Below are 27,766 nucleotides of genomic sequence, written 5' to 3'. Positions count from 1 at the left end.
AGGTCAACACTGACATATTGACAGAATAAGAGAGTCTGTATAACAATCTGGCTAGAACACTTTGCAACTTCATTGTGCAAGTTCCATTCATCATGACTGGTAGGTGCGATTTCGCATTATTCTGCTTAACTTTACAATGGCATGCACGCTGACCAGCCCTTACAATATTACCACATGCACTATCCAAGTAGATATCGTACAAGCCAAAAGCCTTCCTTTTGTAACATAATACTTCTAGATTTGGATTCATATTGTCAGACAGGTTTCTATTTACAAAATGTTTAATATTTTAAGTGTATTTGCAGTTGTATATAACTTCAGTGAACTGTACGTATAGAATAACTATACTCAAACGTGCGAATGAAGACACCTCCCGGTATAATGCAGAGCAGTTCTGCAGCACAACCCTAAACATAGTTTTAATTAAATAATCACAGTCTATTAAACCTGAGTATAGACTAAATTCATTACTGATCATGTAGTTGGTTTTGAAATTAACAATTTTAAACCGACTCCAGACCATAGAATATCTTTCTAGTGGAATTTTGGAAACACTCTCACTGCTGAACTATCTCACACCAACAATAGGGGGCAGTAATATCTTAGAAGTTGGAATTGTTTAACTTTTCATTACTCGCTTATCATTGACTGTTGAGTGTGGATATTTAATGACTGTTGAAAAAATAATCACTGTTTTCATATAATTTCATTTTCTTTGTTTGACTTTTTAGTGTGAAGAAATATATAAAAATACAGAGGTATGCCAAAATTGAAGCAGGTTATACACCACATGAGACTACATTTATAAACATTGGGCTATATTTGGGATTTTCTGTTTTTATCACAACACTTCTTCCATCTGAACAATTTAAATGCACTTCCTTTACTCTGATATTTTTAGTCTATTGTTAACAGTGATGTCTGGCGCTGTTTCTCAAACCGAACAAGAGGAGGATTACCGCTTCCTCCACAGCACTTTGATGGAGAAGAAGCTCCACCTGCTTTTTAAGGTGATCTTATATTTGCATTATAAAGATTCTTGTACATTTGTTTACTTTCTTGATTTTTTTTCAACATGTGAACATATGATATTCCATTCAAAAGACCAAACATGTACAGGTAGGATAAAAGACCCTAAATAATAATTAAAATATAAAATATACATTTTACTCACAGTAGCGGAATAATTGTACTCTAAAAGATTTTTTAAAAATATATTTGATGATTAATCACCCACATTTTACACTGATGAGAGCCTCATGTACAAAGATATTTTGATCCATTCTGAAGATTCACTCCCGCTTGAGTGCGCGCACCAAAAAATTGGAGTGAGATTTACTTCGTAGATTTTTCCAGGAGAGTTTTTGAGTCAATTTGACTTGCATAGTAATTCATCGTTTATTTAAAAAAAAAGTAACTCAAGGGCTGAAAAACGGCCAATATACCACCTGAGCCAAGATTAAATCGCTGGTGTCAGGCGGAATACTCGTAACTCCAAATGAAGACCCAAATATATATTCTTTTTAGAGTAAAATGTACTCCACAAAATTTACTGTGTAGTGCAAACCTACCCTTATATAGCAAACGCTTTTGGTACTTTTTTTTTTTTTTTTTTACTTTTATTTGAAAAGCCTTGCACAAAATGTAAAACACATTAACATAAATTTAATTGTGTGAATACTTTGTATGCTAATATATGAACTATTCTCTTAGCTCCCCTCTTGCTCTGTCCTTAAGGAGGTAGACTACTAACCTTAATGGGCTTCCAAGCTCTTCACTCGCACATTGTCTTTATCATTATCATGTGTACTTTGTACATGACACAACATCTTCTCTCATTCCATTTCAAACAGAGGTCATAGGTGAGGTCTGACCAGCTGAATTGTTTTCCTAGCCAGAAAAAAAAAGTCAGTCAATTACCACCTCACAACACAAATACCACCTCACAACACAAACAGATATATGATTAAAGCAAAAACGAGGACTGCTAAAAATAATGGTGTACTGTATTGTTATTGAGTGCTTGAAGTTTAAAATCGTGCTACATATCCTGATTTAAGATTGGCACATGCACCAGATCACTGGAAGGCAGTGTATTGGTGTATTATTATATGCAGGTAGAGCCCGGTTGGGGAGAGGAGGGAAGGATTGTTCACGCCATTTTGAGGGAAAGAATTGTGTGTGTTATAATATCAACAATATCCCTTGATCTCAATCCCCAAGGAGGGCAAGGAAAAAAAAAAAAAACATCTTGTGAAAAATAAGAAACCTTGAGAAGGGGCCACAAATGGGGGGAATCCCGACTTCTTGCATGGCGAGGCTAGATGTCAACTATGTTAACGTTAACTAGAATAGTGTGAGAGTCCTTTTAAGAAGATGAAGAACTGTAGGAAGATGCCTTCAGAGAAATGGGTCCTCCTCAGAACTCGACCCGGTTGGTCAATGCAGAAATCTTCATAGTAGTGCCACCAAGGAAGTGGCCAACCTCAGATGTTGTCCCAGTCAATCCAGGCAGAACCCATCCAGCAACATCCTATTTGGACATTGTCACCTAGCCCCCCATTCAAAAAATTGTGTGGTGTTGTAAATAGTTGGAAATATTGTATCTTTTTACATATAGTATTTCCTTAATAAAAAGAAAATTGGGAAAAAAAAGAAAACAAGTGAATGATAAGACTAGTGGGCTTCTCACATAACGGTAACTTGAGTCAAGAACACAATGTAGCTTTTGCCCACCTGTGGCAGTTACAATAGAATGTCACATACAATGCCCTTTTAGTGCATGGAGAATATTTATTGTCATACTTTAAACGACTCCACAGATCCACGAGCGGCTGAAGCGCTTTGTGAAACGAGGACCTGCTCCTGTCCAAGAGTGTGCAACCAGTCTGGCCTCGCATGTAAGCGACTATTCCCAAACATCTTTTGCAGACAATCACGCTGCTTAAAGATGACGGGATAACTGCAGAGGCATCGGGAAAGATTTGTCACGGTTTGAATAGTTTCCTCCTCAGTACAGATCACTTTACTGTCACACAAAATCAATGAATGGAGTGCAGGATTTTAAACGGAAATTGTATCTCTGAACTCGGTGAATTGTGTCTGGAAGCAGATAGAGCGTCATTTTTAATGTGGATGTGGTGAGTTCGGTCACTGAGGACAGTGCGCAGGCTGCTAAACTCATTTCGCGTAATGTTTCACTTTGGAGGAATACAATTAATTTCACATCTAAGACAAAGTGACAGTGCCCACACACACACATGCTCACAATGTTTACCCAAAGTGGCACACCCCATCTGTGATATGCATCAAGTTTCATAACCACCGCTTTATGGACACTTTACCTATACAATCAATTGTAATCTCTTATCCAGTCATCCCCAAAACAAATACCCATTGCATTATCTCAAACTGGCCTTTCCAACATATGTGCTATTCACCCTCTTTGTCGCGTCATACTAACACTAACTCCTGCCATTTTCCATACTGACCAACAACTCCTATCCTTGCCTCACTCTTATTGCTTGTGATTTCATCCGACAGCCACTCTCTGCCTGGCTTAAATCATCAGGACCTACTAGAATGGCCAAACCATGGGCCTGTTTCCCCTCAGAGACGCTCCTGTTTGCTCACAGTGGAAACTAATGACCTTCATACTTGTGTCTCAAGAGCGTGCCTCGACATCTTGAAGCAGTAGAAGTCATTACAGTAACACGCTTGACAAGCGGGCGACTGCGCACAGACACTGGCCGCCCGTCGGTCAAGGCTGCTCTTTTTTATCTGTCGCTGCAGCTGTCGTGTAGCCTTGAAGACGCTGGAGCTTAGTATTTTTCCTACAGTGGCCAACATGAATTGCGGTGAGTTGAACGGGGCCGTATAAAATACTGGTGATGTGCCACTGTCGTCTGAATCAGGTTGAATTTCACTAAACCTTCCGGTTCCCGCCTCGCCCATATTGCACTTTGAGTTGAGTGCAAGGCTCCAGTAGTGCAAGAGCTTATTCAAGCTAAATACTGTCTACTATATATAACCATTTTAAAATCTACCCTCTGTTTTCTCTATTTCCAGTTATTTGAAGATCTGATGCACCAAAGATGGAGAGAGGAAGTCAAAGAACTTTTCACCCTCTTGTCTAAACCTCACTTTAAGGTGCAGTTTCCGCCGATGAGGTTGTCCTGACTTGTGCAGCCTTTTTATCTCAATATTTGCCTTGCTTTTTTTAATCTAAATACTTGCTTTAATCTCCTCCATGAGCTGTCACTTTATCTTAGTGGAGGGGTTTATGTCTCTCAATGATCCTAGGAGGTAATATGCCTGGGGCTTTATGCCCCTTGCAGGGTCACCCATGGTTAACAGGCCTTAGATGAGGGACCAGACAAAGGGTGGTTCACAGACCCCTATGATGATTAATAAAAAAAGGGCAGTGTTTTTCTTTGCCGAGACAAATTGGTAAACTCCAAGTGGCCAGGCCTGGAACGATAGGGTCCGGCCAGGCTCAGCCCAAAAGGACAACATGGGTTCGCCTTCCCATGGGCTCTCCACCTGTGGGAGGGGCCAAGGAGGTCAGGTGCATTGTGAGTTGGGCGGCGGCAAACATAGGGACCTTGTCAGTCCGATCCCCAGAAGCTGGCTCTAGGGATGTGGAATGTCATCTCTCTCGCAGGGAACGAGCATGATCTGGTATGCGAGGTCGAGAAGTTCCGACGAAATATAATCGGGCTTGCCTCCACACACAGCTTGGGCTCTGGTACCTATTCTGTTGAGAGGGGTTGGACTATCTTCCACTCTGGAGTTGCCCACGTGAGAAATGCAGAGCACGTGTGGGCAATCTTATTGCTCCCCAGCTTGCCGCCTGTATGTTGGGATTCACACTGGTGGACGAGAGAGTGGCCTCCCTCCACTTTCGTGTTGGGGGACCAATCCTGATTGTTGTTTGTGCCAAACCAAACAACAGTTCAAAGTAACCACCATTTCTGGAGTTCTTGGATGGGGTGCTGAAGAGCGCCCCCGCTGGGGACTCCCTCGTTCTTCTGGTGGAATTCAATGTTCACGTGGGCAATGACAGTGAGACCTGGACCTGGCGTGATTGGTGGGAACAGCCCCTCTCGATCAGAATCCAAGCAGAGTTCTCTTATTGAATGTCTGTGTTCATCACGGATTGTGTTGTGAGAGTCTACTGGGAACGTTTGGCCGAATCCCCTGTCAGAGAGAGTTTCAACTCCCACCTCCGGCAAAACTTCACCTACGTCTCGGGCAAGATGGGGGGACATTGATTCCGAATGGACTGAATGTTGGCGCTGTGGATGGCCCTAAAATAGACTGTTGTGCCGTAAAACCATTGGTTTCGAGTCAAATCCATTGGTGGACTCCAATGGTAGGGGATGCCGTCAAGCTTAAAGCGGAAGTCAACCCAAACATATTTTTTTCAAGTAAATGTTCCCACAGGGCCACAAGTTGAAACATGGCAATTTGATTTATTTTGCGTTTGTGGAATATAAGTTAAGCAGCAAAATGCACTCATTTTTAGCCATCTCAGGGGGCGGCCATTTTGTAATCTGTTGACTCAATATGACATCACAACTGCTCACAACGACCAATCACGGCTGACCTGTTTTCTGAAACTGAGCTGTGATTGGTTGTTGTGAGCAGTTGCGATGTCATTTTCAGTCTATAGAAGACAAAATGGCCACCCACAGAGATGGCTAAAAATGTGTGGATTAACGTTTATTCCACAAACACAACATTTTCAGAATGCCTTGTTTCAACTAGTGGGCTTGCATAGAACATATTCTTGAAAAAAATATGTTTAGGTTGACTTCCGCTTTAAGAAGGAGACCTATTAGTCCTTTTTGACCTGTAGGACTCTGGAGGCAGTTGATGGGTACAGGTGTGGGTACCAGATGTGATCGTGTTGCAAGATTGTATCAGGGTCCTTCGGTGGCCTGTGCACCTGCTGCTGATGTCACGCTTTATAATATATTTCTGTAATATATTCCTTTGCCTCTATTTTTGTCATGCCTCTGGCTGTTGTATTTTTGTATGTTCTGAGTTACTAAATAATGGCCAAGCAGAATGCAGCTTTGGTGCTTGCTGAGGCAAAAAGCCAATTGTTTTCAATTAATGCATTTCCTAAAAGTTAGTCTATTTTTGAAGATGACTTTAAAATGCACCTTAAACAAAGCAAGAATTTAAAACATTTTATTGTAAGCTGAAGGCCCACTTTCTGTTCTGTGAGCTACAACGATACTGTAGTGTTCAGAGCTTAGACTCATGCAATTAAATGCTTTGAACGCTTGGTTTCCGACAGTTTCCTCTTATATGGGTCATGTGAAATAACAAATTTGTTCAAATTGATTGCCCCTCTTTCTCCAAATGAGGGGTTGCTGCCTTCGATCAACCATAAGCTCTCAGTTGTGTTTATTAGTGTTAACTGATGTGGAGGCCTACTCAGACTCATGTCCAGACTCACACAATTGTCCTGTGAGTGAACTGACAACTAGCAAGTTTGTTTGAACAGTCTTAATGATCTGCTTGTTCTTGGCCGAAGCTCAGGTACGCAAGCATACTTAGGAGAGACACCATGTTTTAATATAGTATGAATGAATGTTTGTTTTTTGAAAACTTGATTGTAACCACAGGCACGTCTCAGGTAATAGCGACCTCTAAGCAGAGCCACTGTTGATGGACAGTGGGCTAACAAGTACACCAACTGACAGATGTGCTGGCTCACTGTTAATGATTATCGGCAGATATCTAAATGATATTTATGGTAATGTTGAAATTTGCATAGTGAATGCTTCCAACACAGAGCAACATTTTCCTGCCACAAATCCAGGATCTTTGACGAGGCACGTTTGAATACCTGTCCGGGTAATGATCGTAACATATGACCAGTACATACAGTTTATCCAACTGTTTTGCACTCAACACATGACATAAGACATGATGTTTGAGCAGACCCACTTGGTGGTGTAAGGAGCTCTTTCAGGTGGCCCACATGCTGGCTGTACATTCCAAATATAATCACATTTGGCATATTGCGAACAGAAAGTGCTACATTTGTCCTAATTTGCTGTCAGGGATCAGACAGGCCAAGAGAACATGTTAAAATGTTTGCACTCATTCACCTCCCAAGGCTTAGTTGCACCTGCCACCTTTTTATAAATTGACCCAATTCTAACTTATATGCTTACAGGTTCTAAATATCTACGGTCATCGCTGACCACGCATGTCTATTTTTCATTTTTTTTAAAAGGGGGGAGGAGAGGGTGGAATTTCCCAACAGTGAGGAGAATTGGTACCTTGTTAAGCACAAACACATGGAGATGAGAGGGATTGTTAAAATCGCCATTAGCTGGTTGGTTTGTTAGTAATAAGGATTATAGGTACTGTACTTTACACAATACTGTATACAGTATTTTGATGAGGAATAACTCATAAAATATTGTTTCAGTTTTGGAGGATAATGACAATTGTGTATTTAACTGTCCTTCTTGAACCAGGGTGTAGCCAGCTAAGATACAGGTGGAGCAACACAAGTTGCTTTTGGTAAAGATTCAACTTTGGCGTAAGGGTGACCTCTACCGAGTGTCTTTCTAGTTTAAAAACTTCACTGACAACAGAAGATGTGCAGAGTAGACCTCAACAAAGTCACTGAATATGTATGATTCTGCTTTATCTTTGTTTCTAATGTTGTTGTCTTTGAAATAAACACGCATACTAATACAAGTTGTATTGCATCTTCAAAATGACCATCTTTCTTGCTTTGACATCATACAATAATGCCAGAAAGATCATCAATTTTTGCTTGATGCTTTTGTTATTTTTGTACAGAGTCTTATGTATGTCCATGATGCAGTAGCTCAGAGGGATTATGAGCCGGCTCTACCCCAAGTACCTGATGGCATTATAGACGATGAAGAAGATTCTGTGAAGATTGTCAGTCTGGTCAAAACCAAGGAGCCACTGGTCAGTAGCTATGTTGTGTACAGATTAAAAAAATGTATTTCTATGAAAATTAAGTGTTTGCTTAAGTTAATAAGAATTAAAAGTTGCATAGTCTAAATCAAACTATACATGCAAAGCAAATGTATGTTCTTAATTTGTTCTACTTGTACATACTCTATGCACACAAACACGTGTATATATATATGCACAACATTTTTTTCATATTCACACAGCCACATACTAGGATAATTGTTCTTAAAACTGTGCCATATGTTCTGCAAAAAGACATTTCAAGGCACTGTAAAGCTCAAGTAGTCAGAGTTGGCAGCTGCAATTATGTTGTGCTGTCATATGGGCACAAAGTTAAAGTCATGAATGTCACGACATAAAGCAGAAAAAGTTTTGGACCAGGGAAACTGGGACAACACATCACCAAGTGAACATAAGAAAATGTTCTCTCAGCAATGTTGAACCGCAGTAAATATGACATATTGTTGTTTCTATAGATCTCATATGATATACAGTAGAGTTTGAGTATTCTTGTCTGGTCAAAGCTGTTGAAATCACTCTATCATTTCTTAGCATTAACGTTGACTGAGATCATTCCCGTGCTGCGTCTGATATAAATTAACTTTCAAGGCTGGTCTTTAATCATGACTAATTTTCTTAGTCTTACCAGAATGTCTTATTCTGCCATGTTCCAAACTATTGTCACTTGTATCTGGAAATTTCCTGGATCAGGTGGAACTAGACTGGACAGGGGTGAAAGTTCAAAGAACACAACTCCACCAAGGCCACAAAGACTTCTAAATTTGTTATTCTCCTTAAAATAAAAAAGACCTGAATTTTGTGGATTTAAATGTCGATCAAGGTCTATATAAAGTTCTTAAATTGATTGTCTGCTGTGAGTAACATTTACCAGATTTTGTTCCATGAGCAGGTCCAGTAGTTCATTAGAAAATCACAGCAACAAATTTAATCCCCGTGGATCCTCATCAAAAGTAAAGCATTTGTTTCTTATCATATAGTCTTACTTCCCATTAAATGTGTTTGACATCTGTTGAGAGGATTTGAGAGAAGTGGAAGATTTCAAAAAGATGTTGTGCTTATTTTAAATATACTTTTTCAAAGTGAGTTTATTTACTAAAACAAAAAATATGATGAGCATTCAGGGTAAATTTGAGAATACAGTAATTCATCTAATGAGTGGCATTTTCTTTGCTCTCTGAGAGAAGATTAAAACCAATAATGGGGAACAGACGCTTTTATAAATCCCAAAACCTAACTGGAAAGAGCGTGACCTTTGTCAGACATGCTCGTTGTGATTGATCCAACATGTTTCAGTTTTCCACACAACAGGACTACACCCGAGTCTGGGCTGATTGTTGTCAAGTACACAAGATGCTTTTTCCACTCTGATTTTCACCATCTATTTCAAATCATGCAGATTTGGATAACCTTCTCCAGTGGTTGGTGTGTTACATTATGACAGCTGTTTAAATGGTTCCATCTTGATACAAATAACCTTCATTGGAATGAAGTGACTCATAATAAGAAGCTCAACATGTTTTTTTCACTATCCATTGTTGTACTTATTGCATCTCCTCTTCCACATATCAACAACCTCGAGGGTGCTACGATAAAGAGGGATCAATTCACAGGGGCGATTGTTGTGGCAAGGGTCATGCGAGGAGGTGCTGCCCACAAGAGTGGTAAGCTTAACTTCAAGTTTCTGAAAGTGTCAAAAATACATGTTGTACAGTGGAGTCTCCGAATTCAAGTCTGTTCTGTGATGCTGGTTGACTCCCAAATTGTTGGTTTTCAATGCAGGAATAAGTATGTTTCGAAGATTCTTCTCTGAGATTAAATTTCAATGTAAAGCCATGTACACACATGCAACCAATTTTTTTTTAAAAACATAAAACCCCGCACATGACGACGAATATATCGTCATGTGTTTCTTTTAAAAAACAGTTTTTTTAACTGCTGCTTTTGTAATTTGGTGCCCTCAAAGGCTGTTGTAGTACCAATACTGGCTTGTTAAATAGATTATGGTGCTGTAGGGCATTCACACTCCCCCAAGATACAAAGAAGAGGAGTAGTGGGAGAATAAGCTAGGCTAACTGTTAGCCTATCTGGTAACCACAATGTTTGTAAACTCTTCTCCTTGTCATTTCTATTGTGGTGAATGACTTGGGAGACACTTTATACAAACACGCAACACAACCAGTTGCCCCTCACATAACAATCACATAGCCAAACTCAGTGTTCACCACATACATAAGGATTTACACTAGTAAATGTTGAACAGGTTTAACCTGTACGATTATCAGCCCCGACCGTTTCATGAGTAGATTGAGGAGGAAAAATATCACTCAACACATCTCACACCAAAGGGTAAACACTCAGGATAATATTTTTGAGATATCCAACAAGGGGTCTGTGTGAACATACTCAAATTTTGATAACTGGCACATGTGTAGTGTACATGGTTAAGTTTCATGACGGTGCTTCGACCTCCAAATTTTCATTTGCCTTCTGAGGCTTCTGGGGGGTGACAAACATGGTTAAACAAAGTGTACCTTTGGAGATGCCACTGTACGTAACTGCAGTTAATAAAATATGCAGTATGTTCCACTCTGAAGGCCTGATTCATGAAGGAGATGAGCTAAAAGAAGTCAACGGTGTCTCAATGGATCGCAGGAAGCCTAAAGAAATTCTTCCTCTGCTGGTTAGTTTCACTTTTTTCAGTGCTTTATGGTTACATTGGACTGTTTTTACTTAAAATGGGTAAACAGGGCATTGTTTTGTCCATTTGTTTGTAACAATTCCTCCCAAACCCACAATGGGCCATGGGTTAATTGTCCCACTTTAACTGAGTCTCTAATGTTCAGGTTAGATTGCTAGTGCTACTTTAATGCTATTTTATATTTCTTGGAATGTGGGTTGTGTTCTTGTCCAATAGTTAATAAAATTAAGTTATTAAAAGTTCAAGTTAAAGTGTATTATTTATTTAATAATATAATATAATAATAATAATAATAATAATAATAATAATAATAATAAAGTCCCTGATAGTGTAGTGGTACACACGCCTGAGTTGTGTGCGGGCAGCGTGGGATCGATTCCCGCTCAGTGACAGTGTCTATGTGTGCCCTGCGACTGGCTGGCGACCAGTTCGGGGTGTAGTCTGCCTTCGCCCATTGACGGCTGGGATAGGCTCCAGCAACTCCCCGCGACCCTGTATAGGATAAGCGGTTTGGAAGATGACATGACATGACATAATAATAATAATAATAATAATAATAAAATCTTTTTTTCTGAAAATGACGCAAAAACATGCCAAAACTAGTTTAAAAATCAAGATACGCTGAATTGAAACTATTGTCATTTCTTATTGCTTTCCCGCATATTTTTAGTGAACTCTTCTTACGTCTGATTATCAGACAATTCTGAGAAAATACACCATTCTAAAAGACATTGGTCACATTTAGATGTTTATTTATTTATCTTTGGGGGAGCATTCTAATTACCTATACATTGAGATCAGTGATCAGTGAAGTAGTATACAAAACAATCACTGAAATAAATGTTGAAAATGTGTACAATGTTACAGTGGCTTCAAATTATATTTAGTTTGAATCCATTACATTAAACAGTAGTTTTGTTAAGTACAGTTCATCTCAAACCTTTAGGCATATTATATTTTCTTTTAGTCTTCTAGAATTGTTTGTTTTCCAACATTTATTTAGGTACAGTTTTTATATAACCTTTGTGCAACACATTTGAATTAAATCATGATGCAAGTACATTTTTTATTTTATTTTTTATTTTATCATATTTAGTGTTAATTTTGTAATTGTGAACAATGTTGCAGTGCCTATAGCAAAAACATAAAACATACTGTTTAGGAATAAAACCTCTACCTCATTTTTATGAACCCTCTGGCCTTCTCCGTTTCTGTATTTTAATGGTTAGTCATGAGGGTGGTCCCCCATCGTCCATGGGGGGGCACCAATTTGTCGACGGCACTTAACCCACCCCCACCCCCTCCTTCATCCAAATAGTTTTGGTGCATGAAAAACTGGCGTCCGCACGGTTTGCACCTCATTGTCATCTGAATTTCCCGTTAGCACACTCGCCGACCCTCCTCCGCCGATCGATAAGGATTTTCGGGGCATAAGAAATGTCCGTTTGCTGGGCACGCAAATGAAATTGTGCACCGGGCCCCAATTTGGTTAGCGGCGGCCCTGGTAAGCCAAAATAAAAATGGTAGACATAAGTACTGTTGTAACCGCTATTGTGTTTAGTGGTGCCACATTTGTTGTACTGTACACCAAAGAATATTCTACATTTGGTCCGTTGGACAGTCTTTATGACAAACCTATAGTGTAGTTGTGTCATGAAACAAATGTCTCATTGAGTTTTTACAAGTTTTGGACAACACAAGACAGACCAACAAAGTATTTCCTGTTTTGGCTGCGCAAACAATGCATGTCAGTAAGATTAATTTCATGTTAGGTTTGGTCTTTTTTATGGATTCAACAAAAATATGAAACATTAAGAATTTGACGCTACGCAGCCAAGAAATGGTTAGCTCAGTGTTGACAAAATGTTTTAATGGATTCTGAAACAGAAAAGAATATGCCAAGAAATTGTCTTTTCCTCTTAATTTGCATGAAATATGTCTGACATTTCATGTTGATTATTGATCTTGGAAAATGCAGATGTAGAGATGGGTGGCAAATAAAAAGAATGAAATTCATGGGTAATATTTTAGAAAAGCAACATATGAGAAAAGTAGAAATGTGTACAAGTTAGAAGGTATATTTGCACATTTTGACGTGATATGTCTGTGCAGAAAAAAGTTGCAGACTAACATAACAGGTAAAATACGATTACACTGAGTCAGATAAAGAGGAACGTGCATAAGGCAGATTTTAGATGGATATGTTCGACTACTCTCCCCATAACTATGATCAAAAACACGTAATTTTTGGGAAGAATATTTTTTAATCGCTGCAGTTGCCTTTTATAAACTATGCCAATGTAGATGTAGAATGCCAATGTTGAGGCTGGCCAAACATTTTAGAAAGACACGTGAAATATTGAAAAAATGTCCCTTTATTTTTCCCCCATCTGTGGGTACTATTCCACTTTTTGTTGACATTTTGGACAGATCTAGGTCTGCTATTTTTTTTCCCTGTTCTCTGCTCTATTTCTCAATACTAAGTTAACATTACCCAGCTGCACTTTCATGCCCTGCGAACAAACACAGAAGGAGTATCAATCAACTCGTGTAACAAAATAAGAAAACAAGCAGGCATATTTCCTAACTTTTAATGTGTTCCTTTAATGTGTCACTAATGGTGTGCAGGCACGCTCTCAGGTTGACGTTAGATTCACAATTGTTCCTGCCTCCTCCAAGCAAGAAGTGCTATCCACTAAGAAGGTACAATCGATTACATATTCCCTTGTGGTATTTCTTTTACATGAATCCTGCACTGTGGTTTTATGTGCGCAACTGCCCATCTGGTTACAGTAAAAGGAGATTATGAAAAGTGTCATGTCACGTGTTTAGCGCTGCCACATCATGACAGCTTTCTCAGTGACTTCAACAAAAGACCACCATGCCTTTCTGCATACGATTTATAATATTTATGGAAACTCTTAAATGAATATATTGCAATGGACTAAGACAAATTATCATCAGTGACTATGGTAATTTCTCAGAGCCACACTAACCAATGTGAAAAGCATCAGTTGAGGACGTTATGCTAATTTCCCAAGAAAGGAAACATTAGATACATATACTGAATATATGTAAATATTGTCATATTTGTCACTGTTATTTATTTTTTTAAATCATTTTCTTTTCCTAGCTGTTTGTAAGGGCTCTCTTTGACTACAACCCGGGTGAGGATCCTGCTATCCCATGCAAGGATGCAGCAATTGCTTTTAAAAGAGGCGACATCCTCCAGATTGTCACTACGGAGGATGACACCTGGTGGCAAGCCTGCCATGTTAGCGGTAGTAACACGCGAGCAGGGCTTATCCCCTCACAGCAGCTCCAGGAGAGGTGATGTTTTTCATGTTTTGGTCATTCATGCAACCGTCATGTTTTATTAACATTTGAACAACCACCTATTGCAATTCACAATCTTCAGGAGAGTTGCACTACAACGCCCCCAAACCTTGTTCCAACAACAGCAAGTCAATACAGCAGGTGATCAGTGATTTCCTTTCCACAACGTCACTGGTAATATCAGCAAAATGCTTTTAAATTCCAGGGAATTAACTAAATACTAAAGCTTGACTTGTGGGGAAAAGTTCAGGTCAGAAGAACACCTGTTCTGTTGTACTCACTGTTGTGTTTTCCTCCACATGCGCTGCAGATGAGGGCAAAGGTACTGTCTTACTTTTACATGTATATATTTACAAACAACAAACAACTGGGAATCTAAAATACAATGGAAGCTCCTAAGTCAAACATTGCAATTTGCAATGCTGGTTGAAGACACAAATTACAGAGAACAGGAGGGTGTTTGAAAAGTGCTCCTCTCACCTACTGATGCTTTATAGGCATTTCTAGAATTAACAAATGTGACTTTTGAGGTTCTGTTGTACATGTACAATTTGCGACACTGTTTGACTTCAAGATTTACTTGCCAAAACAAATCATCTTTCAATGTCCCCATTCCATTTTTCCAACATGTAGATGATTCTGTTGAATGTTTCAACCACTTTGTAAGAGTAATCTAGTTATTAGTGTTTCTAAATTCTGGATACCATTTCTCAATCCCGCTATAATTAGAATTTCCAAAGCAAAATAGTTGTTCATTTGAGTTAGAACATGTGCTAATACTTTGAGCGTGAAATTTCAGAGGTTTATGTGTATGATTTCCCCCACTCTAGTTTTTCCAGTTGAGGAGGATGTTGACTATGGAGCTATAACTGGAATCCACATTGGTAAGATGTTTGACTTGTTCCACATAAATCCCAATGATATTGGAAAGAGGACTTGTGCAATAGAACACAATACAAGTTGGGGCAATTGGACATGACAAGTCACAACTACGGTCACCAAGAAAAACAGATACATGAGGCCACTTCATCTGATGAAGCATTTTATGGGTTTAACGATTTAAAGGAAAGGACTAGAACAGCAAATGCGGTCTGAGCCCACCAGTTTCCCCCTCTGTCTCCAACTCATGGATTGCAAATGTTGTTAGTGCCGATTGTCATGTGTGCACGTGAGCAGCGAAGTGCATTCAGATGAGCAACTGTACCCGTTCCTGACTGTAAAAATCTCATCCAGTCTGTACAATCTGAGTTGCATTTTAACTAGGTGCAAATAATAACGTGCGTTTTATATAGTCTCAGTCCAGATGGGTCCAAGAAGCTGCATTACTTTGTATCAGGGTAATGAGAGGGCAGAAGGGACCAAGTATGATGCATTTCTACAAGACTGCACACTATAACAACAATAACATCAAACTTTAAAGGGGAAGTCAACCCAAACGTATGTCATTTGTGGAATAAGACTTAATCCACCCATTTTTAGCCACCTCCGGGGGCCGCCATTTTATCATTTCTGTCGACTGAAAATGACATCACAACTACTCAGGGCTCAGGTAACGACCAATCACAGCTGACCTGTTTTCTGAAGGTGAGCCGTGACTGGTCGTTCGCTGAGCATCTGTGATGTCATTTTCAGTCGACAGAAGTGACAAAATGGCCGCCCCCTGAGATGGCTAAAAAGGTGTGGCTTTTGCTGCTTAACTCATATTCCACAAACGCAATATTAGTCAGAATGTCATGTTTCCACTAGTGGGCCAGCATAGAACATATTTTTAAAAAACATATGTTTGGGTTGACTTCCACTTTCAACATTAAATCCATTCCTTTCTTACAATGTGGGCTATGGGCTATCTGATTACATAAAGGGTGAATATCACTTAGAAGTTGCCTTTGGTTTCCTCGTTAGAATCACTCAATCATGCAAATATAGCAGAATAATGGAACTCAGAGGTATTAGAAGTGGCCAAATATTTGCACACATTCCAGTACAAAGATAAAAATGTGTTTTCTTCATTTTGTGCCTTCATCTTCAGTGGAATACGTGGCTAAGTTACTTTTAAAAAAGTACATTGTTTTACTGTTAACAGTAAGTTATTTGATACTACACATCATTTTGATTGTGTATGTTATTCTATTGGACATTTTGCATATGTCCCTGAAATTGCTATCCACCCATTTCATGTTTGCAATGAACATCATGGAATCCCTGGCTCCAGGTAACTGTTCCTGGTTAAACAGACCAAGAATTTGATAGTAGTCAGACATTACGATGCCACATTCAGTGATTCCTTGTGTGGATCTTAATTCTTAAGTCTCTCGTCCTGTAAAATAGAAATAACAGCTAACAGTAATTTATAAGCATCTCAGTCACAGATGGCAATTGCGCTGCCACAGTGACTTTATACTGACAATGCCAAGATGTTTTCTTCTTAAACTTGTTTTGACTATGAGAAAAAGGGTAACTTTACCGGATCTTTAACTTTAGTGCCATGTAAACAAACGCTTGAAATCTCCACTCACCGTGTCACGGAGCAAGGAGAGGAAACAGACAGATATGCTTACAAAGTCAAATTACCCCCTATGTCAAAGAAAGCCTGGCATCACTGCTGCGCAGTACTTAACGTCATGAAAGACAGCGTGCAGACAAAGACAGCCAGACCGCAGCCGCATGGCAGACGCTGGCTGTCAGACTGCGTACAAATCACCTCTGGCACACTTTAATTCTTTTATTCTTGTCTTTTACTCACTTTGTTTTTTGTGTTGAGGTCTGTTGACTTAACATGCTGATTGGCAACAGATTTTGGGTGGGTTTATAAGTGATTTGTTAGTAACACTGTATCTTTTAAACAGGTCTTTTGGTCACACTTGTATAAACGTTGGAGCCACTTCAAACATTAAACAATTAGATGGGTCCAGAATTATTGGCCCAATAAAAGTCTTTATGATTATTGCCACAGTGGATTTGAAATAAGACAAGTAATGTGATTAATGAGTAGATTTAATCTTTAATTTAAGGGGATTTACAGCCATCATATGCAGATTACCTAAATTTCCAAGACCTCGCATTTCAGTTGGAATAGCCTCCAATAATGAAATAATGGAAATTAAATAGAGACTGGGAGGTGAGTGAGTGTGGAGGCTTCTCATTTAGGGTGTCCTTGTTTGCCTTTTTCACCACATTTTCTTCAAAATTTAGATAAATTATGAGAGATGTTTGTTATTGCTGTGCTTTCAGTTTTGTGGGAAATCCTTTGAAAATCTTGTCAGAATGCTCTATGCTGCAGTTCTTTGTACCTCAGTGGGAAAAGCAATAGAGGGAATGATTGTAAAGGCCACATGTAAATTATGGTCTGCAAATTTTTCAACCTAATTCTGCCCCACTGTACCCATTTTGGTCGAAAGCGGTAAGCACGTCGGCCTCACAGTCAGGTTTTCTCTGCACAGCTACATCAGATTCAGCTTCCTCCCACATTCCAAAAACATGCACACATTGCCCATAGGTGTCTAATAAATACATAAATTAATAAATACACAAAAAAGAATGACAAAGCTCAAGGCCTCTCCCTCTCTCTCAATCTCAGCTGGTTTAAGACGGAGTTTCCGACTTGGCAAGAAGAGCAATTGGGTCAAAGAAGCAGCTCGGTCCAAAAGGTGGAGCTCAGGAGTGCATGAGTCTATTTGTCCACCTACCTACATAGAGGTCATCCCTTACCATAAAGAGTCGGAAGAAAGACACCGTCTGGTTGTCTTGGTTGGTAAGTATGACTTGTGTCTGCTAAAGTTCCCCGTCAGGAGTGGTTTGTTCCTCATAACAATGAAACATTAAATTTGTATGGAATTAACCTTGCGCTCAACTCCGCTCTGTTTGGGGTCATGCCACTGCATTTCATTTACCGCAAAGTACACAGTTATTGAAGCTGAAATTGATCAAAGGGAAGAAAATGAGCCATTGATTAAGATTTATGTTCCTACTTATGAATGCAAGAATGATCCTTTCCCATCAGAACCACATAAACACTGTCAGAAAACGTCATGTCAGAATAGTTTGTATTATTTTAAGTTCTGCGGTGGCCCACCCCTGATTTGCTTCTCTGCCAATCCTGCAGGCCTGCTCTATGTATTTTTGTTCCCTTGAGTGTTTACATTAAGCTCTGCTGAAGGTCTTTTTAACGTAATATTACGGCACAACTGTAGGTCATTGGTAAACAAGGGAACACACAACAAGCGTGAAGAGATGGGAAGAAAAGCAAGTTGAAACAATCGAGACAGGAAAACAGATACATGAGAGATGGATGGAGTCAAGCCAATGAATTGATTGTGAATAAAATCCCTCAAAATGTCAGCCAAGTGCTTCATCTAACTGGAAGAGTCGAAGCAGCTTGGATTTGAATCTCTTTTAATTGGGTTGGATTTTACCCGCACTCTGGACTGGATTTCACTGTCTGCACTGAAGGCCAGAGGTCATCATTAAGATTTTTTTGGCATTGAGAGTTATGGACAGGAAAACGCAGAACCTGGACACTTAAAGTAGGACCAGTCAAATAATGTTTTACCAGGTTTAAAAGCCTTCCCACACGCTAGGAACAAAACAATATTCCATTATGCCCTACAGAAGATGGTGAAAATGACGACTGGTGTTAAATGTCATGTAACTTAAGGAAAAAGGTCATTGGGCAGTATCCACATGTCCCGATGTGGCTTCTCTCTGGTTCTGCAGAGCCACTGAGAAAGCCATTAGCGGTGTAAGGGCGGAGAGTCCTAAAAACTTTATATTTTGTAATGTACTGAGCCCATTCAACACTGTGATGGAAAAGGCAGGTATTTCAGGAATCCTCCTTTTTTCATATGCACTCCAAAGAGACTGATGCAATCTAGGACCGCAGAAACCTACTTTAGAGGAAAATCCCAGATGCTACTGCATGTGTGTGTGTGCGGGGGTGTGCGTGCGTGCGTGCGTATGTGTGAGTGCGTGCGCCTGTGTTCATCCTGTACATCCTACACAATAATGACACTGATACGGTGTAACTTTGCAGATGTTACAGATGCTATGGATTTTCCAGAGGGTATAGGGCATTAATCGTGGCACAGGCAGACGCAAAAAGAGTCAATTCGGTTGGAGAATCATTCTCAGACTAAAAACAGCATGAAATCAGAGCTCTGTCTGTCTGACTCTTCTGCTCACTTTCTCGTTTATTCTGATGGCAAACACAGATGCACCACTGTGATCACCAAACCTATGTGATGCTGGATTTATCGTTGAAGAAACCATTAGTCCACACTGATACACAGAATAATTTTTGCTACTGCTCAGGCAGAGTTAAGTCTTTGTTTAAGGCTAAAAGTCAGAATAGTGCAAATTAAAGTCAAAAGTGAATTTACATTTGGTTATGGTGCAGTTGTGGAGAGCTTCCCTGCAGTGAGAGCTGTGCAAAAACATGCATGTTAGGTTCACTAAGGGCTCTAAATTGTCCTAAGGTATAAAAGTGACTGTGAATGCTTGTTTGTCTTTATGTCCTTTTGCGGGCTGGCAACCAGTCCAGGGTGCGCTCCACCTGTCGCCGTCAGCTGGGAGAGGCTTGAGCTCACCTGCGACTCTAATGGGGATAAGCGGTATAAAAAAAAATGAATGGCTGGGAATCATATGTACTCACCAGGGATGCTAATTGTGAAATGCATAATTGTGCGCGGGTCACTGATGGTGTAGTGGCACACACGCCTGAGTTGTGGGATCGGTGACGGTGTCTGTGCGCGTGTACCCTGCGACTGGCTGGCGACCAGTTCGGGGTGTCGTCTGCCTTTCTCCCATTGTCAGCTGGGATAGGCTCCCAGACCTCCCTCGACCCTGTACAGGATAAGCGGTTTGTAAGATGATGACATAATTGTACGCTGATAGCTACAGATGTGTTTTGCTAGTCGATGTTGACTCTTAAGGCCTAGATGCACTAATCCGACGTCAGTAAGCGTCGGGGCATCAGATTGTGCCGTCTGATTGATGTAGCAAACACCGTCGTAACATCAGACCCCGTCAGGAAGCGGCTGGTGGGCGTTTCAGCATGTTGAATCGGCATTGTTAAGTTGTGACGTTTGGTCACTCCGATTGGGTGTTAGGTAGCAAATCAATGCACGGGGCAAGAACAGGAAGTGACAAATGCGGATAAATAGTGAGCACGCCTTTGCTGCCTTAATCTTTTTACAGGTACAAGAGCGAGGGTTGACAATGTAAGATACTGTGTTAAGAGCGTGAGGGTTTGCTTCGCGTGGGAGTTCATCGGGAGGGAAAAATATAGCTGTATGCATTGTTTACGTTTTTATAATCAGCCCTCAGCCAATAGCTTTCCGGTTGTTTTTTTCTAACCATGAGGAACAGTGATTACTGCCGCCGATGGTATGGACAGGTATTACATATCACGCATGCGCAAAAGGTACTTTAATGGTCAGCGTCGCTGTCGTTACGGTATATTTTTCCAGCGTGAGTGCCGACAGTTGGCCCGACGCCACATGGGGGTAACAGTTACAGTCACAGTTGGCCAACGTCGAATTGGTCTATCTAGGTCAGGGGTGTCCAAACGTTTTGCAAAGAAGGCCAGATTTGGTGAGGTTAGAATGTGTCGGGGCCGATCATTCAGCTTCAAGTTGCTTTAATTTTTCACTTGTTACCAGTCACCTTGTCGTAGTTTTCACGTTTTATCTGGTAGTGACGCTTGACATTGAATTCCTTAAAAAAGCCACAGTAGCTTAGCGAACTAGACAGACACAGTTGTTTTGTATTTCTGTGAAAAAAATGACAATTTCCACTTATCCTGGAAGCAACGGCCCTCTCTGTTAACTTTGTTTTTCTTCACAACAGTCTCTATTTTAGAAATGGGCTGGTCATGCTGCTAGCAAGGTGTTCACTCTGACACCGAACACGACTTTCAGAACACGCTCGGCGCCTATTTCCGAAAGCACCCGAGAGGGCAACCTGCCATCTGGTGGTCAAATATAAAATAGCTTTTTTAAACATGTATTTTGTACTATGATCAACGTTATTATTAATTGTATGCTAGAGGCTGTAGCCCGGTAGAAATTTGAACACGGTCGCATTTGGCCACGGGGCCGGACTTTGGACATTCCTGATCTACGCCTTGAACCGGCTGAGGACGGGTGTGGGGCGTTTCGGAGAATCAATGCAGAGGTGGGGCCTTGCACGCAGCACCTAGTGTGAGTGTGGAGACCCTCGACAGACTGTGGACCACGTTTTGACCAATTGCCCTAAACACCAGCCTCTAAATGGTGACCTAGGCCTGATGAACCTGGAGAACGAGATGCTGGAATGGCTTGCTACAACCGAGTTGAGGATCTGATGACAGACATAGGCAAAGTGAGAGATGTTGACTGTAACAAGTTTTGCGCCAACCAACCAAAAAAAAAATGCTGATGCCATTTAGGGACAACTCTCTGGCTCTGTGAGGATGAAGTTGAAATATTTTTGGTCACCAAAACAATCCCACCACTGATGTACTTTAAATTGCATTGGCTAGTAGCTTCTGATGGCGCTACATTAGATTAGATTAGATTGATAGATGGCAGCACATAGACGCCAAAATTTGGCGGGAAGAAAATATAAGAGCCACATGTACTGTAAACACTGTACCCAAGAGAAACTACAAAAGGAAGAGAATAGATGGTTGGAAATAAATGGGTATAATTTCATGTAACAAAGATTAGAATATAGTTTGTAAATGTCGATCAGTGTCAATAGTGTTTAGGTCCGCAGATATGGCATTGCTTGTGCTGATCATTCACTGCAAAACATAAACAGCACAGTGTTTGTCTTTTTGTCTTGAGGACCAAGCGGTGTTGGCGTTAATGAACTGAAGAGGAGGCTCCTGATCTCAGATCCTGACCTCTATGGTACAACTGTACCATGTAAGGCAAAAAGGCAATCTTGTCACTTTTTCCCTGCTGTGAGCCCTTTTATTATTAGGACTGTTGTCATCAGCTCGCCAACATCTTCTCTTCCAGACACCACACGAGAAAAGAGAAGCCAAGAGACCGAAGGGATGGATTATCAATTTGTATCCGTCCACAAATTCGAAGAGGACATTCTCAACCGCAGGTACATTAAATGGTAGTCCGACATGTGTGTTGGCCATTCTATACTATTCATATGTGTTTTGAAAGGAAAGGCCTTTTTTTTTCTTTTCTGACTTTTATGTCCTTGTCTGCCCCTGTTAATGTCTGCCTTTAGGTTTATAGACTATGGGACATACAGAGGCCACTACTATGGAACAAGTCTGGACTCAGTTTACCGTGTGATGGCTGAGGGTAAAGTGTGCCTACTGGATGTTCACCCTTGTGTAAGTAATGAGCTATCAGGAAAGGTCTGTCATAATCTGTATACTTGAACAATAGAATAGTGACAAGAAGAACATTGGGCACCGGATTCTGTCTGGAGAATCACTCATTTTTATGAAGTTTAACATTAGAATACAGATTGAAAAAAACAGCTAGGCTACACAAAGATGATACCTCTCTTTCCACTGTGAAAATGCGTCTTATAGTGAGTCGTCGTTTGACCCGATGAATAGCCCTAGAACTGAATTTAATGACAAAGTCTTACAAATGCAGTTGTGGCTCACACGTCTTAATTTTTCAATTGTTACACAGTAAATTCTGGAGAGTACATTTTACTCTAAAAATACTATATTTTGTCCCAGTCTAAAAAAAGAGTAACATTTGAGAGTAAAATATGCCGAGTAAGTTTTTTTAAGAGTACATTTGAAGCGATATTTACTTGAAAACACCTAGTAAAAAAAATTCACTCAGTAATTCTAAGTACATTTTAGGAGAGTTTTTGAGTACATTTTATTTGCATAGTATTAGTTTATTTAAAGCGGAAGTCAACCCAAACATATTTTTTTCAAGAATATGTTCCCCGCAGGCCCACTAGTTGAAACACGGCATTCTGATTAATTTTGCGTTTGTGGAATATAAATTAAGCAGCAAAATGCACTCGTTTTTGGCCATCTCTGGCGAATGAAAATTACTCCCAATGACAGTGCTCACAATGACAATGTGCTTATGGCTGACCTGTTCTCTGAATCTGAGCCGTGATTGGCCGTTGTAAGCAGTTGTGATGTCATTTCATGTACTATCCTTTAGGAACATTCAACTTTGTAGGTTCCATTGTAACGTAGGCCTATATACAGTAGATGATTTCCAGCATGCAATGTAGCACCATCTGATCGTATCACATGGCTATTTTTAGAATTGTTTTCCTTGCTATCATTTTTTTTTTACAACAAGCACAACAACGTTTGCTCTTTTCCACACTAGAAACTGAAGCGTGTCTACACACTTGAATTCAAACCATACGTGGTTTTTGTGAAGCCCCCCCGTATTGAGGAGCTGCGCCTCACCAGGAGAAGAGCGAAATTCATCTGTGATGAAGAGGACCCAAATCAAGTCCGGATGTTCTCAGTAAGAAACATACAGAATGCATTGCCTCGGTTGTTGTGCGCAGTCAGGTGCACATCTCGGGCAAGCAGGGTGATGTGAGGTCACAAAACCTGACAAAATTTTGACACAGAACATCTAGGCAACATGTTGTGTCAAGCAATATTGAAGTCTCGAACGAGCACTATCAGGTCATTTGAATATATATGTAGTCAATCAATGAATGGTTGTGCGGATCTTCTTCAACCTGATACGATAGGTTGTGCAGTGTGTGTTTTCTAAAACAACTTCCTGGAGGATGTTTGGTCACTTAGAAGCCAGGCCACATCTTATTTTTTAATCATTATTCCATCACCAGCACTCAACCTATGTGGCCATAAATTGACTTAGAGACAAGCAAATATATCATCCTCATAGCAAAATAAACAGTCAAGTGTTTTCTTTCCACAGGAGGAAGATTTCGAAGATATGGTTCACTTGGCCGAAACCATAGAAGACCAGCACGGTCACATGTTTGACAAGGTGATCGTTAATGGAGACATCGCGATGGCCTTCCGAGAGCTTAAGGCAGACCTCCAGCAGCTTCGTGAGGCAGAGGTTCGCTGGATTCCCGCAGAGTGGCTTTGCTCCTCGCCAACAAAGGCGAGGAGGAGTTGCGGTCTATTGACCGGATGGATTTGATCTTTAGTTCACTTGGGAATGATGGAGGTGTATTATGTGTTAAGAAGTAAGTAGTACCACAATTTCTGCTTGCAGTATTCATTTCTGTCATATTTGAAATGTTTTGTCATTTGTAAACAAGGAATGTGATCACCGCAGGAGGAATTTTCCAAAGAGTTGTCCCTGAACACACTGCATTGTTAATTAGGTAACCAGACAGCCTTCTCCCGTTTTTGTCTCAGTGCCAGTTTTCTGTTGGCATTTGGCTGAAATAACGTCGGCTCGAACCATTAAACCGAAAAAAGTTTGGAAGGGTGGTTTTGGGGGGGCTTGCGGCAGAGCGCAGCCCTTCCCTGCCAAGTCACAAACATCAGCATGGAATTATTCTGACAGCTGCTGCACTTCAATTAACATAATGTAATGCGCACCAGAGAAATATTATTAGTAGCAGGCGTACGGACTGTAAAATTTAGAGGCATAAACAAGATAATATTCCATTAAATCCAGCAGAAGACATTGCATTCAATATTGCATGTGCGGCATGAAGAGTCCTCTAAAACTGTTCCTTTTGGATCAGTCATAATATGTTCACTCACTCATTATTGTGATTATCATCTGAATAAATGGGGTCTTTGCTGATCTTATTCACGGGAGCTGCCTCATTGAACTTTTTCTGGTGGCTGGATTCCTTCACTCGGTTTCATTCTTTCTTTTGAATTGTTGAACAAAGTGGTGTTAACGTTTTTGGGAGGAAGAAGGAGCCGCGTGATGTGAGGGAGACAGTAATTGCTTTCTTGGGGGCTTCGGCCTTCGCAGAAAGGTTAAAACCACACATACAAGCGCCACAAGGCCCTGCAAGAGTGGATTAGGCCTCAGGGAGCATGAAAAAGACATCAGTTGTGAGTTAGTTCTACACTATGTCTTCAGTATTCAAGCGGAGGAAAAATGGAGGGGCGGAGATGCATTTGTTGCGCAATATGTCTGAGCCCCGAAATGCTCCAAACAATCTGTCAGAAGAACAGCCTCTCCATTGCCAGACGCAAAGTCCGACCCCAGCAGAACGTGGCAGCGTAATTTCATCACATTGACAATCTGCAGGCACCCTCTGAGATCATAACGGTGCCATTAAGACAGCGACGCGATCCAATGAAAACCCTTCGTTTTATGTTCGCTGTAGCTCCAACTTCAAACACGACGCAGAAAACTATGATGTCAGTGGGATAATTTGGCTCAATCATGTAAATGCCTGTTCAAAAGTATGAACAAATAAACAAGATTAATGTTAAACAATATGTTCATTATTGAATGACATTATACTCAACTTGGTGAAAATGGGTCCCGAGAGTGTAAAGAATCTGTTTTGTGTAGCAGAATAATAAACACACTAACATGAAAGTGTGTAACCTCAAGCAGAAGATCCTTATTCATTTCAACATATTCTGTGGTTTCACTGCTGTAGTCTGGTATGAATGCTGGCTCACAATCGGGGCCCGTCAGCAAACTCAAGATAGATGCTGCTGTATAAATGTCGCTGCATTAAGTCTGCATGTCTCTTGTTGCATTAATCACTCATCCGCAGAAAGGAAAATAATGGATTGAATGAGCACTGTCTGCCGCATCAGCTTAGCAAGCTACAAGAACCGAATATGGAAGTAAAATAAAAGATCTTCCCAAACAACTTCACTTGTCCGGGAAGACTTTTTACATGATCTCCAATGCTCTTGCGCACCGAATCATCTATGATGGCGAAAGGGGCCGTGCTTTCTTTGTGCACTGGAGCAAGGTCATGCTGGAACAGAAAAGATCCTTCCATGAACTATTCCCACAAAGTTGGACGCATAGAACCTTCTAAAAGGTCTTGTAAATATGAAGAATGAAGACTCACGGGAAAAAAAAAAGTGACGAAAGTCAAGCCTGACCCATGTATAATTTAAAACTTATTCGGGGGGGGGGGGATGCGGGGGTGGCTAAAAAATGGTGTCCATAAAGTGCAAAAACATAATCCATCACAAATGAAGGTGCACTCACGATTATCAGACTTTTGCCAAACATCCTGTAATATCTCTCGAGATATAACGAGACTGTCCAGAAAGCAAGTTTTCTTTTGTCAAAATATACAAAGCCTGACCCATGCTTTAATCTACACGTCGATGTTTGCCAAAAATAGTTTTTCCTATAACGTTCCCCATTTTCGCAAAACCCTCTCGGTGCTATTTGTGTAATTTTGACAGTCAAAAGACAGCAGAGGAAAGTATGATGGTGTTTTTGCATAGATGTGCTGACAGATGGACACTTGGAGTGCAAAAATCTCCAGAAAAGCCTGCTTAAAAGAAATGCTGTTTTTCTGGGAGGTGTTGGTGTAAATGGTAGTGACAGAAAACTGACAATTGAGCAAATACATCATAAATGAAGTCTGCTTTTTATCCATTACTCGGTGGAGATGATAACCAATTTCAGCAGCGTAAATGAGTTTATTAGATGGATTACATTTTAATGAGTGCAAGCAGCTGAATGTCAAAAGTCACAACAGGTGTTTGATCCATAAATCTACCGATTACATTTCCAAGGACTAACTTTTATGCTTTTCTTCCAGGCTCGCTGTAGCCGAGCTAACTCCTTGGAAGAGAAGAACAAGTTGTGCAAAAAGTACTTATGTGCATTCAAAAGTTTGGAGACGGTCAAATTAGGTTTATCGGTAAAAATGATTTTTCATTTCAGGTTCATCCAGAAAACTGAACCTGACAGCTATATACCCCAAAATGATTTGAGTCACGTATACTGCAAACAATCAGAATATATTCCTCCAAACGTGTTTATTTTTGTCGTAGCAAAATCTCTTCATGGTGTATTCCAATTTTATCAACCCTTTGAGGAATGTTTTGTCAAAGGTAAAGGTGATTTTTGTGTGTGTGTGCGTGGGAGTGCATGTGTGTGTATATATCTTGGTTAAATCTCACATACAGTTATAACACAAAATGTTCCAAATAAAACTGTCTCCTGTTTTCCACTCAAATTTCTCATGTTAAATTCAGAAATCAGCACGCGAGGGAAGCTTTCAGTTTTTATCACTCTAACCACAGATTTTCCTTCTTGTTTTTCCCCCCCAGATAAAAAAAGAATGTGGCTCCGATATAATTCTTTTGTCAACCAACAGTTTCTTAGTTTTTACCAAAACATCATCTGCAACAGAGTTTGTCTCTGTGAAGCACACACACCCACACACACACACACACACACACACACCCACATAAACACAAGGAACATGTACACCTTGTACACGTTGCATCTGATCCAGACTAGAGATATACTGTATGTCCTTGTGCAGTACTTTTTTATTGGTCTCTGTGCTTGTCAACACACAAGCCAGGAAACATGTCACTGAGGGAGAGGACTAAATGGTGTGTAATCGCATGTAGCAGTCTGACAACTGCAGAGGAATGTGAGAGGAGGAATTTATTGCGGAGAAAAGGGATGCGTCTGCTCCATGTGCTTTTTTAGCTCGGTTAGCAGTCACAACTGGAACGTAATACTGCTGAACTCTCAACCAGGATGTGAGTCAAGTCAAATTAATGATCAAGTGCTTGCTCGTAAAAACTGTTTCTACAAACATTTTATCACCACTCAAATAGTTTTCATACTG

The 27,766-nt window shown here is 40.3% G+C and overlaps 1 protein-coding gene across 4 annotated transcripts; it reads left to right on the top strand.

Moving 5' to 3' along the window:
• LOC147140650 (MAGUK p55 subfamily member 7-like) lies at nt 1-27,766 on the top strand. 4 transcript variants are annotated; one of them, XR_015088370.1, is made up of 19 exons: nt 1-99; nt 732-758; nt 902-1,010; nt 2,823-2,900; nt 4,069-4,149; nt 7,834-7,968; nt 9,578-9,659; nt 10,593-10,678; nt 13,325-13,399; nt 13,830-14,026; nt 14,115-14,173; nt 14,863-14,916; nt 17,610-17,783; nt 21,856-21,936; nt 22,033-22,126; nt 22,259-22,367; nt 23,347-23,490; nt 23,917-24,334; nt 27,234-27,766. XR_015088370.1 is itself a non-coding variant. In XM_086042976.1 (18 exons), the coding sequence occupies exons 3-18, from the start codon at nt 918-920 to the stop codon at nt 24,145-24,147; spliced, it is 1,758 nt and encodes a 585-aa protein (XP_085899102.1). In that variant the 5' UTR covers nt 1-99; nt 732-758; nt 902-917; the 3' UTR covers nt 24,148-24,777. The 4 variants fall into 4 exon arrangements, 3 of the variants coding, with proteins under 3 accessions (XP_085899102.1, XP_085899100.1, XP_085899101.1); XM_086042976.1 differs by lacking the exon at nt 27,234-27,766 and having other exon boundaries at nt 9,593-9,659; nt 23,917-24,777; XM_086042974.1 differs by lacking the exon at nt 27,234-27,766 and having other exon boundaries at nt 23,917-24,777.

Source organism: Filicampus tigris, chromosome 10, assembly GCF_054856515.1.
Source record: "Filicampus tigris isolate MCC_2025a chromosome 10, RoL_Ftig_1.0, whole genome shotgun sequence".
Lineage (NCBI taxonomy): Eukaryota > Metazoa > Chordata > Actinopteri > Syngnathiformes > Syngnathidae > Filicampus > Filicampus tigris.
Note: the sequence above shows the minus strand (reverse complement) of the source record. Positions and strands in the feature narration are given on the sequence as shown.